This window comes from Primulina tabacum, chromosome 10 (genome assembly GCF_025594145.1).
Source record: "Primulina tabacum isolate GXHZ01 chromosome 10, ASM2559414v2, whole genome shotgun sequence".
NCBI classification, from domain to species: Eukaryota; Viridiplantae; Streptophyta; class Magnoliopsida; order Lamiales; family Gesneriaceae; genus Primulina; species Primulina tabacum.
In genome coordinates this window covers 3,546,626-3,561,698 of record NC_134559.1, presented here as the reverse complement: position 1 = coordinate 3,561,698, position 15,073 = coordinate 3,546,626, and the positions used below count along the sequence as shown (strand labels likewise).

The following is a 15,073-nucleotide window of genomic DNA, read 5'->3' as shown; positions in this document are numbered from 1 at the left end:
TGTTGGTATCTTGTTAGACGATTTTAATACCAATGAGACTGTCTCATGAGAGTTTTTATATTAGATATGTGAGATCGAGCGAGTTTTTGTGTGTATCGAATATATAAATGTTTAGAGTACATCTTCTTTAAAATCACTTTTTACATAACATATCTAAAAAAATAGGTTTTTTAAGACCGATTTTCTGCTTATATTCAGCCACGTACTGTTTGCTCCAACATAGATTATATTATTATCAAGATTACATATTTTAAAATATCCTAAAATATGCGACAAGTACACCAATCTTGACCAACTATTTTCATTTTATTTCTTTATTTTTTTCTTTATGTTTCTTTTCTTTTGTTAATGGGATTTTCTTTACGTATCTTGATTCGTCATCAACTTTAAATTTTCTTGTGTTTCATATTTTTTTCCTAGTCATGATATTGATTGAGTTGATCTTTATCTAAAGCATCCTTATTCCTAATAGGAAACTATATAGGAAACAAAAAATACACGTCGTATATACATACATATTTATGTGTGTCTCACGCAAGCGCACATACACATATCACATATATTATACATATATATGGAGTTGAACTCAGTGGCGGAGTCACACTAATTGACACCCGGGCTGGCCCTATTTCTTTTTAAAAAATTTATATGTAAATTATGTATAATTTTGGATTAATTTGATATTAGTTCGGACAGATCAAATTAAAATATTTAAATCCTGGCTCCGCTATTGGTTGAACTTATTTCGATGAAGATATGAGGGACAAATAAAGAGGAGAGTAACATGGAGTGAACTTTTTTAATGAAGATTTGATACACACATGAAAAGAGGATTTCTTGGTTTTGCCATGAGTGTAGCTCAATGTTTCTCTCTGTTTCCATGTATGAGTTGGTTCTGCATGGAATAATATTTTATTTCAATAATAATAATAATAATAATAATAACAACATGCCAAAACTTATATTATTATCTATTATCATTAATTTTTTTGGTTATATTTAACTTACGAGTAGGTCTCTTGTGAGACGGTTTCACGAATCTTTATCTGTGAAACAGGTTAATCCTACCGATATTTATAATAAAAAATAATACTCTTAGCATAAAAAGTAATACTTTTTCATGGATGACCAAAATAAGAGATCCGTCTTACAAAATATGACATGTGAGACCGTCTCACACAAGTTTTTGTCTTAACTTAACGAAGTGGGTTTTGGAAATTTTTTTAGTTCGAAGTTTTATTTCGGAATAAATTGTTCAAATACAAATTAACTCTAAACTGAAGCCAAGGTAGGTGATGCCGATACTAATTTTTTTATATGTAGAAACATAATAAATGCGGGAGCTATTATATATTCGATAAATATTCATAATCAGTGTTTAAAAATTTTGATTAAGTCTTTTTTATTCTCGCTCAAGCTCAAAGTTTCATTAAAACGCTTCAATTCGACCAAAAGTGGTAAAAAAAAAAAAAAAAGGATCCGTAGAATCATATTAAGTGTCATTAAATACGCTTAAGTGCGATTTTTTAAATAACAAAATCGATGAATAAGAAGAAGAGAGAATACAAATTAGAGATTTTATAAATAAGTGATGTTTGCAATATATAATCGCGCTTAATAATGATCAAGTATGACTTTTTCTAAAAGCAATATTGATTAACAAAAAGAAGAGAAATATGAATTAGAAATTTTAAAATGTTAGTAATGTATAATCTAGAATTGTTAAGTGTAGCGATGATCAATATATGGTAAATATTGACACTTTCTAACATACAAGAGATACTAATGCTAATGTTTTAAAGTAGTCCAATTAAACTAGGTTTGCATTTAACGACACGAGAGATGAAATGAATGATGAAATAATTTGAGTTAGGATATGCAATACGTAAACTTATTATATTTTTGCATTTTTTATTTCAATAATTTATTTGAGATAATTAAATTATAGTTTAAATGAAAATGCATTTTTTTTAAGCTCAAATCTTATTATTCTCGTTTAAATTTAAAAAATCTGAAGTTTCAGTCCAACGTTTTGACGTGTTTCACTCTTTTTAGAACTTTGTTCATGATATGTTCATAAAGATTATCCATAAGTAAATATGTAACTATAAAATTTCGGAGATTTCAACGAATATACGTTCAAATTAATAAGAATTAGAGAGTATTTTATATAACTTTGAGATAGTAATTACCTACCTCAGAAGCTTCGATAAGCTTGTTTCCCACCCAAAAAAAAAAAAAAAAAAAGGTTTATTCCTTCAATAAATAAATTATTATTATTATTTTTTTTGAAAATTTAAATTATTAGTTTTATTAATATTACGAATTGAATCAAGGCCCAATACGTTTCAAAAAAATCAAAAGAGGAAGAGGAAGAGGTTAAGGCCCATAACAAAGGAGTAAGCCCAATTAAAAATTAGAAGTTTAGAGATAAGGGCCTGATTAATCAACAAGTAAAATTGCAAATTGTTGTTTCTTAATTAACTAATTTTATTGGTCAAACTAAATAACCTTACATTACACTGCGATCAAAAAATTTTTCTAACGAGTATATGAAGAAAAATATATTTGAAATGACTCATGTAATCGGGGTTTGAAAAATACCTTATTACGGCGTTTTAATGATTATGCAAAAATTAAATACATTATGTCTTCATTTTTAGATTAAAAAGTATGTCTGATCTGTAACAGTCTCATAGATTTAAATCCGTAAGATAAGTAAATCCAATCCATACCTATAATAAAAAACACTACTTCTGACAAAAAAAAACGATTTTTTTTTACTAAAATCAGCATATATTATACAATATTTCTTCATAACATAACAAACAAAAAATAAAAAAATTGGACATTAATATTTTTCACACAAATCAACGTATGTTAAATAATATTCTAACTCGGCAATGCGAAGGCCACTTTGCCATCAAGATCAGACGTGCTTTGCAATCAGAAACTAAAGTTTCAATCAACGAAAGTTTGGCTTTGATTCTCAATGAAAAACAATTAGTCATAAACATGCAAGCACGTAAAAAGCATAATTATTATTTTTATTTATAAATTTTGTGATTTTTTTCCCATGTAATATAAAATTATTCCAAGTGAATGGTTACTTCATGGACCTCCATATCTTCAATTGTATCACTAAATTTTTTGTATTACATTTTTTTTCCTCCTATGCACGGTACAAAAACAATGGGCACAAAAAATCAACCCTTGACGTTGTCACCACCTCAACTAGTGTGCATCTCCTCAATGCGAACCGGATCACCGGTTATCGCAACTTTTCCGATTCTATAAATACAATAAATCGTTTTCTTTGAATAAAATTCATAGCAGAGTGAGAGCCACCATCAGCCAACAAGGGAGAAAACCTTGTGTTTAGTCTTTCTTGCAAGCATTGATCATCATCAAATAATGAACCAACCGTGCCATGTGGCTTGCTGGATTCATCTGGGATTATACCAGTCGATGTGTTGTTGACTTCAAATATCTTCTGTAAAAATTCTGAATATAAAATCCCGAAAACGTTTAGAGTACTGCCTAGGCTCGACAGCAGAAATTGAAGTGGCATCGAACTGGAACGACTTGTACGCATGTTCGAGTTTCTTGCTGATGTCGTAATCTTGTAAAATGTCTATTATACCAAATACTAGGATAACATCATAGTACTCCCCTGTAGGTTCACCAACAGGCTGAGCCTCAGGGTTGTTTCTTCTCACAGTCACTTCTGCCCTTGCTGGCATATTCGAGCCTAAGTTAATCGATGTCAACCTGTCAAAACATGGATATTAATGAAGAAACACAGAATTCAATAATTTTTTTTTTGAAAAACGAGCATCTTGTGTATACCGGTTATGATTGGTGTGAGTGTCTACATCTGATCTAGATTGTGGTGAACTTTGAACATCGGAAACACTAGCCTCGGTGTTTAATGGTTGCCCTGAATCGGATATTTCTCGAAAGTGAATACCAACCAAAAGACTGTAATCCATGATTCTCTCCAGTTCAAGAAAGTCACAATCTCGATTCACTTGCCTGCAAGTTAAATATTAGTGGTAAGAGATTTTTAAGCATCTAAAAATATATATTCGACAAATTCTGTGTTGTTCTCTTATGAGATACGGATCAAATTTAAACGAGAAGTGACATACTAGGCGAAACCGACATGTTCACCTAACTATAAGGGAAGTACCTCCAGAAATCTTGGTACCACGACTTTTGTAATCGAAAAATGAAGTTCAAATCGAGGTCCTTGAGAGTAGTTGTTGGGTCAATGTCCGATTCAGGTTTGTCAGTTAACCGCCCATGGGAAGAGCCCTTCAAGTCGAAACGCCTATGGATAGCATAATCGGTACAGAATAAGTTTCCCATTATGACAAACCGCACCTGTTTATCGAGCGGACAATAAACTTCCATCATAAATGCTTGTGCAGAATGGAAATTCATGATGAAAAATTCAATCTTGAAATTGATATATACCTTCTTTTGTGCAGGTCCAGTCATCCTAACACAATGAAGCCCAAAAAATTTGGTAACCAGTGTGTTTTCAAATGCCCGAACGTGTTTGTAATAAGCTGGTAGCATTCTTTTAAGCACCTGCTATCGATAAAAAGTTGAATAAACGTTCATGGAGTACTATATTTTTCTCACATTGGACAAAAAAATTCTGACATGAATCTATAATCTGATACTGAAATATATATGACTCTGTAACCAACCAATAGATTCGTTTTTACTAAAAGGTATCACTGGTAACCGAGATTCAAAACTCACTTTTACTTCCGACTTTTTCATGGTTTTGATCATGTATTTATCGTCATTTGTCAAGTAAAAGAAGCTTCCACTTTTCCCAGGCGAGGAGAGCTCCCGAAGAGCATCATTGCCGCATATGGATATCATGTAATCAGCAGGATCCACCTTGAATAACTTTCTAAGAGTCCTGAAATTATAATATCAAGTCTAGTCGAATCGAGAACATATTTCAATCTATTTAAACTCAAAATGAAAATGCACGCAGATGCGCAAGGAACATAAAGCTTATAATAAAACATCCCATGACAGATAAATATTCTGAAAAACAATATAATGGTTGCAGTAGCATTAGTACCTCACCTGAAAACTAGTGGGCAGTAATCTTTCCATTTGAATTCACAAGATTGGTGCGGTGGGGTGTGTTTAGATCCTTCCGGGGGGAATCGTGTCCATATTTTATCCTTGGGATCAAAAGCCATAGCTTTTAGATCGAGGGATGTAGCTGGAGCAGGTCTTCCTACAGAATGTCTGAATAGAGGTACAAATGAGCCAGAAGCAGAAAGACGAACAAACAAAAATAGCACAATCACATTACACAAATATTCATCAAGTGTAAAATCGACATTTATTGCATTCAAAATGTAGGTGTAGTGCCTCGCAAGGCAACTGGAATTGGACGTTACAGGTGACTATAAAGAATTAGCAAAGATAAACAGAACGATCCAAGGTCACTAGCAAAAGAATAAATTTTTAGAGTGCCTCGTTTTGTCTCTCTCTCTCTGAATTCTAAACCAAAGAGCCACATTATGTATGAAAATGTTGATAAGTATGCCAACTTAAAAGAACATTTCTATACAACACATCTTACAGAAGTTGATACCTTATTCCTAGCTGCAAATTGAGCATGAGCTCATAATGTTTATGGCCTTTTGATATAGTGAGTCCCTGCCTTCTAATTGGCTTTATCACGATACGAGGCCTACTACATCTTTGTGAGGAATCTGATTCTTCAGCTCCCAACCCTTCGTCTACTTCTCTTCCGGAACCTAAACTTTCACTAGTAACATCGCAACTTAAATCATATTCGGAACCCAAGCAATGATCACCTCCATTGCTCTCCATTGCATCCACAGATGCTCTTTTCGCCCACGCATCAATCTCTTTATAACTCTTCCAAGCTGATTTCTTTTGAAAGGACTCCCCTTCACAAGGCCAATTAACTGTCTTTTGTGAAGGGAATATAGGGATCTTTTCACCAGAACTAATCCTACAATCTCTCAAGTTCACCAAATACATTTCTTGAGGATTCCAATCAAAACCACCACCTACTTGAGCACTAGAAGGGTAATAAGTTCCACTCTGCTCCCTTGGATCCTTGCTCCACACACCAACATAAAAACTTCCATCCTCCCAACGGAATGTCCCGTTTCCCCTCGGCAAACCGTCCTCCCAACAACCGTCGTATCGATTACCAATGCTCCAAATCATAGTTCCATTGCCGTTCATCTTCCCATTCTTCCAATGTCCAATATACTGATTCCCATTGCTCCATCGATACCTCCCTTTCCCATCAGGCTGCCCCCGACGCCACTGCCCCTCGTAAAAATCCCCATTAGCGTAATTCCTAACCCCTTTACCATGCTTCATATTCACCACCCAAGAACCTTTATAACTATCATTTGAGGACCCTGTATAGGTACCTTCGCCATCCATGAAACCATTATTGAATTGTCCCTCATATGTCGCACCCGAGGGCCAGGTGAACTTCCCCTTCCCCATTTTCTTGCCTTTACACCATTCACCTACGTACATACATCCATCCGCCCACAAGTATTTGCCATGGCCGTTGGGGCAATTATCCGCCCATTGTCCCATATAACTATCCTCATCGGGAAAAACCTTTTCAATATGATGAGACTCACTAGGATTACAAATTTCATCGTCGTCGTCTACATGGGCCACAGACATTCTTGTAAATATGCTGTTTGCCCTTTTCTTTGCAATCGCTTGTGATTTCTTCAACTTTGCCTCCCAAGCCTTCACAATGCCACTCAATTCTTTGTTCATTCTCTTTCAAAATACACACCCTTTAATCTCTCCTCCTTCTCCACATCCTCAAGAACTCATTTTTCTGGCAAATTTTGACCTTGACCCAGATCAATTTTTCTCCGAGTCAGGGATTTGAGTTCCAAAAACAAATCAACAACCATAATTCCGACGACCCAAATGGCCAAATATGAAATAGATAACAAACGCACCACCCAAATTGAAAGACAGACAAACACCTTATCTATGAATGGTGTATTCTCTGGCTCATTTTCTCAAATGGGTATCTTTTCCGCGTGTTTTCAAACACAGTACATAGATATATCTATGGGAACAGAGAAAGATGAATGTGAGCGTCCACCACAAAAAGAACCCACAATCGAGAATAAAAATTCAAGAACTCTACAATTATTTTGATTTGTTCAAAATGGTCACCCTGTCTCTGGTGATTATTTTCCAAAATTAGGTGTCAAAGAATTTAGAAAAAGCGGAGTTATCGGTTGACAGAGAAAGCGAAATAGAGTGAAAAAAACCAATTACGGCCTAGTTCATTTCTCTAATAAAAAACAAAAAAGCAAGAATTCTCTTGTCTCTTTCAGCCTTTGTTCGAACTATCTTTTTGAATTTTTAATCGTAAGAAACTTTGGATTGGATGGGAGCCAAGATTCACAAACACATCGCTCCTGGTTTCCGGATTTGGCTCCTAAATCTGCTAACACACCTGACAAATGGAAGGATGAAAGAGACATAGTGGGTGTGATGCGTTTTCCATTATTAGTGCTCAGTGTCAATCCCCATTCTACTAAAACTAAATCCCATCTCACTTTTAATCAATTTTTTTATTCCAATTTATTTTAACTAATTTTGTTTAATATATTTATCATGTCCAATAAATAAATATCATTTTTAGCACACAGATAAACACAACTGATGGACAAAATATCAAATATATATAATATATATTTGAACACAACTGACGTACAACATATCAAACTATATATATGTGTGTGTGGCTACACTTTTATGAATAACCCTTTTTTAATTTGAGAATTTTGATAATTTTTAGATTTATTTGTTCATTTCTTTGTTCTATCAAGGGAAATTTTTTTGTTTCGGTTTTCGGTTTTAGTTTTTCATTAAAATAACGACGAACAAGAAGCAACATGTCGATAACACCTATAAGAGTGATGTTTGTGAGCAAACTAATCTCTCCCATTGTCTTTCTTTCATTTTAAAAATCTCTCATATATGTATATTAAAATGTATTGTTTTTTATTTGCTTGCTCCTGATTTAATGGTCTTAAAAGTGCATTAATTATATTTCAGTTAAATCTTCTAAAGTAGCGAGGGTAACTGTTTATCAACTAATAAAATTATAGTATAGCGAAAAATCCATACATGAAACGTTAAATTATATTAAAAAGATCAGATAGACACGATAAATAATAGTAAAAACTACATATTTCGTCTTTTATCGTCTTTAAAAGTATACTTTCCTAATAACTTGATATGAATATCAAAAAAATTAGCCAAACATATTTGAAGTATTTAAAATCCAAAATTTATAAAAAAAAATGAAGCATTAAAAGTAATTAATTTTTAATAAAGATTATAATTATTATAATTATAAGACGCGATAACCAACACTATGAAACTTAAGCGGACCCACAGGAAGAAAGTAGGCAAAATAAGTGGGACCCGAAAAGGTCACCCTTGCCCTTTGAAGGCTTCTCTTTTATTTTTTTGGTCGCTAGCAAAACTAAATGCATTTTATTTTATATTCTAAATTTATAGTTGAAAGATCTCGAATCATAATAAAAATAAAAAAATTACAATTTAATAATATTTTTCATATAATTCATTATAACAAATTAATATATGAACTATTATTTTTAAATCTATTTATTTACATTTTTTTATTGACATGAGTTGAAGTTGTTAATATTATTATTTCTGAGTTTTGTTATATTTTTCGTTGTTTCACGTGACAGTTAATCGAAATACGACGATCCACAATAAATAATTTATATTTATATCAAATAGTCAATTATAAACAAGAATAGGTCTCTTGTGAGACGATCTCACGAATCTTTATCTGTGAGACGTGTCAACCCTATCGATAAACACAATAAAAATAATACTATTAACATAAAAAGTAATACTTTTTCATGGATGACTCAAATAAGATATTCGTCTCACAAAATACGACTCGTGAGACCGTCTCACACAAGTTTTTGTCTATAAACAATTACACCCAACTAATATTTATCTATTGGATTAATATATTTGATTTGAAATGAGATATTTGATTTTGAGAAAGATTTAATAGATGAATTTCAAATTATCACCATAATCACTATTAAAATTGTATCTCCAAACAAAATAAATTTGAAATTCACTTTTTTTTCATCCAAACATGTCAAATAATCAAATAATTTGATCATTTCAAATTTATCGATCTAAATTAATCAAAGTTTGAAATAACTCACATGATTATTCATTATGCTAAATGCTTGATTTAGGGAGTGTCGGCACAAGTAATTTAGAAGAACATAGTGCATACTTGATCTTATTTTTTTTTATATTTATAATTTATGTGTATTTCCAATGATATAATTGTATTTATATAGATATATAACTAAAGATATAATTTTTAAATAATTTTGAAATAATATATTACATCAATGAGGCAGTGGTATCTTAATTTAATTATTATTGTTCTCGATAGCTAAGAGTCCCCTTTGATTTCCTTAGGTTACAAGATTTGTTGAGAGACAAATAATGTCCTCTTATATAAAATTATAAAGATCCGTTTGTTTTAAACAAAAAGTAGTCGTGTTAAGTTAAACATATATGAGTGAAAATAATAACGAGATGTGTGACCTCTTGAAAAGTTTTAATACGTCAATTTCATAACGTTGCGTCGCTTGATCTGGTTATTAAAGTGGCCGTAAAAAAGTGACGTCGGATCTTAACGGATAATATTGTTTTTACTGGATACATGGTCGACGATAGAGAAAAGATAAGACTGATATATACATAAGAGATATGAGACATTATCAGCAGATAGAACACACACCTCTCCGAACTCATGGACCTAACAACCTGAACTATTAACATCAAAGTAAGTGCACTCAGCGTTGTCACGAGTATAAAGAGTAAAGTTGTCGGATTTATGAACCTAACAACTCAATCTATTAACATCCAAATAGATGTACTCTACGTTTCTACCAAAAAAGAACATGTTAAGCTAAAGCACTAAAGCTAAGTGAGTTAACTTTATTCTTTTGCTTTCAATATAGTGTACAAAATTAAATTACAGAAAGTAAATGTAAACTTCGTTAAAAGCTCATTCTTTAATGTAGCTTTATTTTTTTATTGAACAAGATCCACTTTATTACTTTATTTTTTACTAAGTGCAACTCTGTTCTTGTATATACTAGTATTTAACCCGTGCGATGCACGGGATGATATTATTAAAAATTACTGAAAAATGAATAGATATTTAAATTGAAAAAATAATATAATTGTAAAAACTATTTTTTCGCTAATTTTAAAAAACTTTCTTAAATACAACGCATGTCGAATAATTTTTTTGGCTAATAATCACTATCACATATCAAAATTTTAGCTTGTGTTAGCCTAAGGCATTAGGCAATGCCATGATACTTATCGTGTTTAGTGTATTGATGTCGACCACCAACTTTAATACAAATTTAATTCTTTAATTTTTGAGAAGTTATATATTATTATTTTTTAACATGTGATAAAAAATATTTTTAAATCAAATTCAATAAAATTAATGAGAAATATTTTTTTAAACTAATTAAATATTTTATTTCTTTTTTAGTAAGTAATTTGGGCAGGAAAATTACTTAAAATATCAAAATGTATTTTTGAATGATTTACCTCATGAGTGATACTGAACATTGCAATCATTTGTATTTTAAATTTATTCATATAGTTTTTAATTAAATTGATTGATATAATCAATGCAAAAATTTTAATATAGTTTATAATAAATTTAAAATTGAATTAAATGAATTGATATAATCAATGCAAGCAATAATTGAAGTGATTATTTATTTCAGTACACATATGTCAATATTCATGATATATCTTTCTTTTTTTAGAAATGACATTTTGATCGAAAATTATTATTTTTGCAAATATATATATGTATATATATGAGTGATGTTGAACATTGCAATCATTTGTATTTAAAATTTATTTATACAGTTTGTAATAAAAATTAAATACATCATAGTAATACAAAATCATAGCACAAATTAAATTGATTGATATAATTAATGCAAAATTTTTAATGTAGTTTATGTTTTCAACAGAGATTAGTTTCCATTTAAATAAAAAAATAAAAAACATATAATACATAAATTATATTTGAATGAATATAAAAATAAATTAAATTCAAATTTTAATTAAATGAATTGATATAATCAATACAATCAATAATTTGAGTTATCATTTATTGCAGTACACATTTTTCAATATTCATGATATATCTTTCCTTTTTTAGAAATGACATTTTGGTGGGAAATTACTATTTTTGGCAAAAACTCTGCATTTATATATATATAGATATTTTTTAATTCTTTATCATATTTATTTTTATATGTATTTTTGGGAATGTGGTGGAGCTTTTCAAAAAAATTATGAGACTTGGGATGCAATAGTTCTTTATGATATGCCGAGCAATTAAAACATGACGTTTGAACTGCTCTACAATTTAACAAATTTGAGTTGTAATATTTTCATCAATTAAAACACTTGTTAAAGATAAAATCGTTTGCTTCTATAATTAGTATCAAAGTCAATGTCACTAATTCGATTCACATTGATTGCAAAGAGTACAATTATCTTAGATAAATTATTAGGTAAATCAAACATAACGTGATATAAGTTGAAATATATGAATTGCACACTTACCACTAACTCAATAAATAAATTTACCAAAAAAAAAACTTAAATAAACATTAAAAAAATACGCACAAATAGATTATCTGTAACCGTTTGCAATAAAAATAAAAATATATCAATTAAAAATAAGTAAAATAATAATGATGGTTTATGATGCAACCCGGGCGAAATGGATGAGTCGGGTCGGGAACTCGGCCGGGTATACTATCAAAATATTGAAGGAAATATGAGTTGGATGCCTGGCTTTAACCTCGTAACTCCTCGATCCGATTTAGAGATCTGCAGACAGAAAAATAACCACGTGAATGGGCGCCGGAGGGGTGTCCGGCGTGACCACTCCGATGCTTAAGTCAGCAGAGTACTCAAGCAATAAAACCAATGTAGCCAAGTGATGGCTGTGCGATTGGTGTATGATAAATGAGAGTATTGAATATGTGAATTAATATGTGAATAGATAATAAATGCAAATAAAGAACCTGGTATTTATAGTAGATGATGCAATGATGACCTCGTTTCTCGTGTTTGAGCATTAATTATAATAGTGCGGCTGATTATACCCTATTGCTCTGACATGTCAAATCGCACACTTGTCACATCCAGACTATTTGATTCATTGTCCACTTGCATTAGCGTCAGAGATAGGTCGGCTATACACACTGTTTATCGGCGGCATTAAATACTTCACTTATATCGAGGTGACCGAGCAGAATGCCTCTCAGGTTAATTACAGAAGAACTCGGGTATTCCACATCTCGGGGAAATCGTGTCCCGGGTGGTCTAATGGCTCGAGACATTAATCTACTTTGTCATGCTATTGGCCTGAGAGCATCTATCCTGGACCGGGCACTAACCATGGATATGATCCATGACCCGGGAGGTCCTAGGGCCCTGACCCGGGACATTCCGGGGCATCATCAACCACATAGCAAAAGGTGCCCTCAGAAGTGATGAAGCTGGCCTTATCTTGATCTTCTCGGGCCATGGGAATTTGGTGATATCCCTGATATGCATCCATGAAATTTAACAACTCGAAGCCAGAAGTTGAATCCACCAACTGATCGATTCGGGGAAGTGGGTAACAATATTTCGGGCAAGCTTTGTTATGATCCCGGAAATTCACACACATCCTCCACTTTCCTGTAGCTTTGGGAACAAGGACCACATTAGAGAGCCATGTGGGAAATTGGACCTCCCTGATGTGGCCGGCTTTCAGCATTTCCTTCACCTGTTCTTCTATGATTTTGTTTTTTTCGGGCCCAGAATGCCTTTTCTTCTGTTTTACAGGTCGGGATCCAGGGATGATGTTTAACTTGTGCTCGGCTACTTTGGGTGATATTCCCATAAGTTCCTGTTGAGACCATGCAAAAACAAAGATATTAGTTTTTAAACAGCTGAGGAGTTTTACCCGGGTGGAATCTTCAAGGTCTCGGGCCACCCGAATACTTTTTCCCGGTTCTACTTCAACCAATACCTGCTCGTCCTCCGCGACAAAATTTACTTCCTTCTCCTCTATCTCCCTCACTTCCTGAGCCACCTTCCCTCTGTCCTCCCTTCTCACCCTCTTCTGGTCTACTCGGACTGTTTCACCATAGCATTTCCGGGAGGAGGGTTGATCTCCCTTAACCTCTCCAACTTGTCCTCGTATCGGGAACTTGATCTTCTGGTGATAGGTGGAAGCTACAGCTCTCATCTCGTTCATAGCTGGCCTTCCAAGGATTATGTTATACGAAGATGGGGCATCCACTACGGTGAAAACTGTCATAACTGTCTTCCTCAAGTTTCCACTTCCAAGTGTTAGGGGTAGAGTGATCTCCCCTTCAGGGTATACAACATGGCCTGCAAAGCCGAACAGAGCAGTCTCAACTGATTCTAGCGGATATTCATGTAAATCCATCTGGACCAAGGCTTCCTTGAAAATGACATTAATAGAACTCCCATTATCCACAAAAACTCTCAACACATCATAATTAGCGACCCGGGCCTGAATGACCAGAGCATCATTGTGAGGTAAGCTGACTTCTCTGAGGTCTTCTGGACCAAAACTAATAATCGGCTCATTCTGCCTCCTTCCATCTACTTCTAAACACACTCTTCTACCCCTTGCTTTCCTGGCTCGGTTAGAATCACCATCAGTAGAACCTCCCGAAATCATTTTAATTACTCCCCGGCTGGGGGGAAGGTCCTTCTGTTCTACTTGTCTACTCCTTTCTTCCCGAGAATTCCCTTCTGTTCTCCTGCTTCCACTTGGGATCTCGACCGATCTTCTAGGAATACTTGGTCCAGGTCATCGCGATATCCAGGGCGGTGACCTGGGCTCATATCGGGTAGGGCGAGATTCCGGCTCAGAATGCTTTTTAAATCCCTTCCTTAGGGTTCGGCATTCATTCGTATTATGAGAGCACTCTTTATGTAGAGTGCAATATCCTATCTTCTCTGGTCGGATTGACCGAATTGTAAGATTTGGAGGTGGGGCTACGTCCGAGCTGCATTCTTGAACTTCCCTATCCCGGGCATTTCTCAGGGGAACGTGAGAAAAATGCCCGGAACCATTTCTCTTGTTACTTCTTTCCTCAGGCCTGACAACCCGGTCTCCCATTGCTCTCTTTAATGCTTCTCTCTTCTGATGCTGGGCCTCTTCCATATTGATGCACTTTTCTGTCCGGGACAAAAGATCTTCGAAATCCTCGGGCAGTTTTTTGGTAAGGGAGCGGAAGAAATCCCCTTCTAGTAATCCTTGCGTAAAAGCGGTAGTTTTTGTTTCGGGCGCACAAGTAGGCACATCTAAGGCTACCCGGTTAAACCTTTTGATATAAGCTCTGAGAGTTTCGTCTTGGCGCTGCTTCACCTTGAATAAACTGAATGCAGTCTTTTTATATTTCTTGCTACTGCTAAACTGATGTAAGAACACTTTCTGAAAATCTTTAAAGGAGTGAATACTCTGAGGAGCTAACCCCTCAAACCATCTCTGAGCCGAGTCGACTAGGTGGTTAGAAACACTTTGCACTTGATCTGGTCTCCATAGCAGTGCAGCATAGCCATGTTTTCAAACCTAGCGAGATGTTCTTCAGGATCAGAACTACCATCATACTCCTTGACTTTGGACGATTTGAAATTCCCGGGAAGCGGTTCCCGGACGATGGCATCATCAAAAGGACAACCTTTAACAGCCTGAGAATTGCTTTTGGAACCAACCTGCCCCTCCAGTACCTTTACTTTTTTCCTCAATTCTTCCAATTCTTCCGCAACAGTGGGGGACTTAGAACCCGCACTTGATTCCCTCTCCTCTTCCCTTCTCTCTTCCTCTTGCGGCTGCTCACGTTGCTGCTCGAGAGGACTA

General features: G+C 34.0%; 2 protein-coding genes across 3 annotated transcripts; both read right to left on the bottom strand.

Annotated features, from left to right (window-relative positions):
• Positions 1–3,104: 3,104 nt before the first annotated feature.
• On the bottom strand, positions 3,105–7,543 carry LOC142505977 (phosphatidylinositol 4-phosphate 5-kinase 6-like). 2 transcript variants are annotated; one of them, XM_075619113.1, is made up of 7 exons: positions 5,633–7,543; positions 5,113–5,280; positions 4,774–4,939; positions 4,480–4,599; positions 4,193–4,386; positions 3,850–4,035; positions 3,105–3,771 (listed from the first exon to the last, which is right to left on the bottom strand). In XM_075619113.1, exons 1-7 carry the CDS (start codon positions 6,817–6,819, stop codon positions 3,483–3,485), a joined length of 2,310 nt encoding a protein of 769 aa, XP_075475228.1. In that variant the 5' UTR covers positions 6,820–7,543; the 3' UTR covers positions 3,105–3,482. The 2 variants fall into 2 exon arrangements, with proteins under 2 accessions (XP_075475228.1, XP_075475229.1); XM_075619114.1 differs by having other exon boundaries at positions 4,480–4,596; positions 5,633–7,542.
• A 5,073-nt stretch (positions 7,544–12,616) lies between these two features.
• On the bottom strand, positions 12,617–13,888 carry LOC142506018 (uncharacterized). The gene has a single exon (XM_075619153.1). It carries the CDS (start codon positions 13,886–13,888, stop codon positions 12,617–12,619), a length of 1,272 nt encoding a protein of 423 aa, XP_075475268.1.
• Between the last annotated feature and the right edge of the window lie 1,185 nt (positions 13,889–15,073).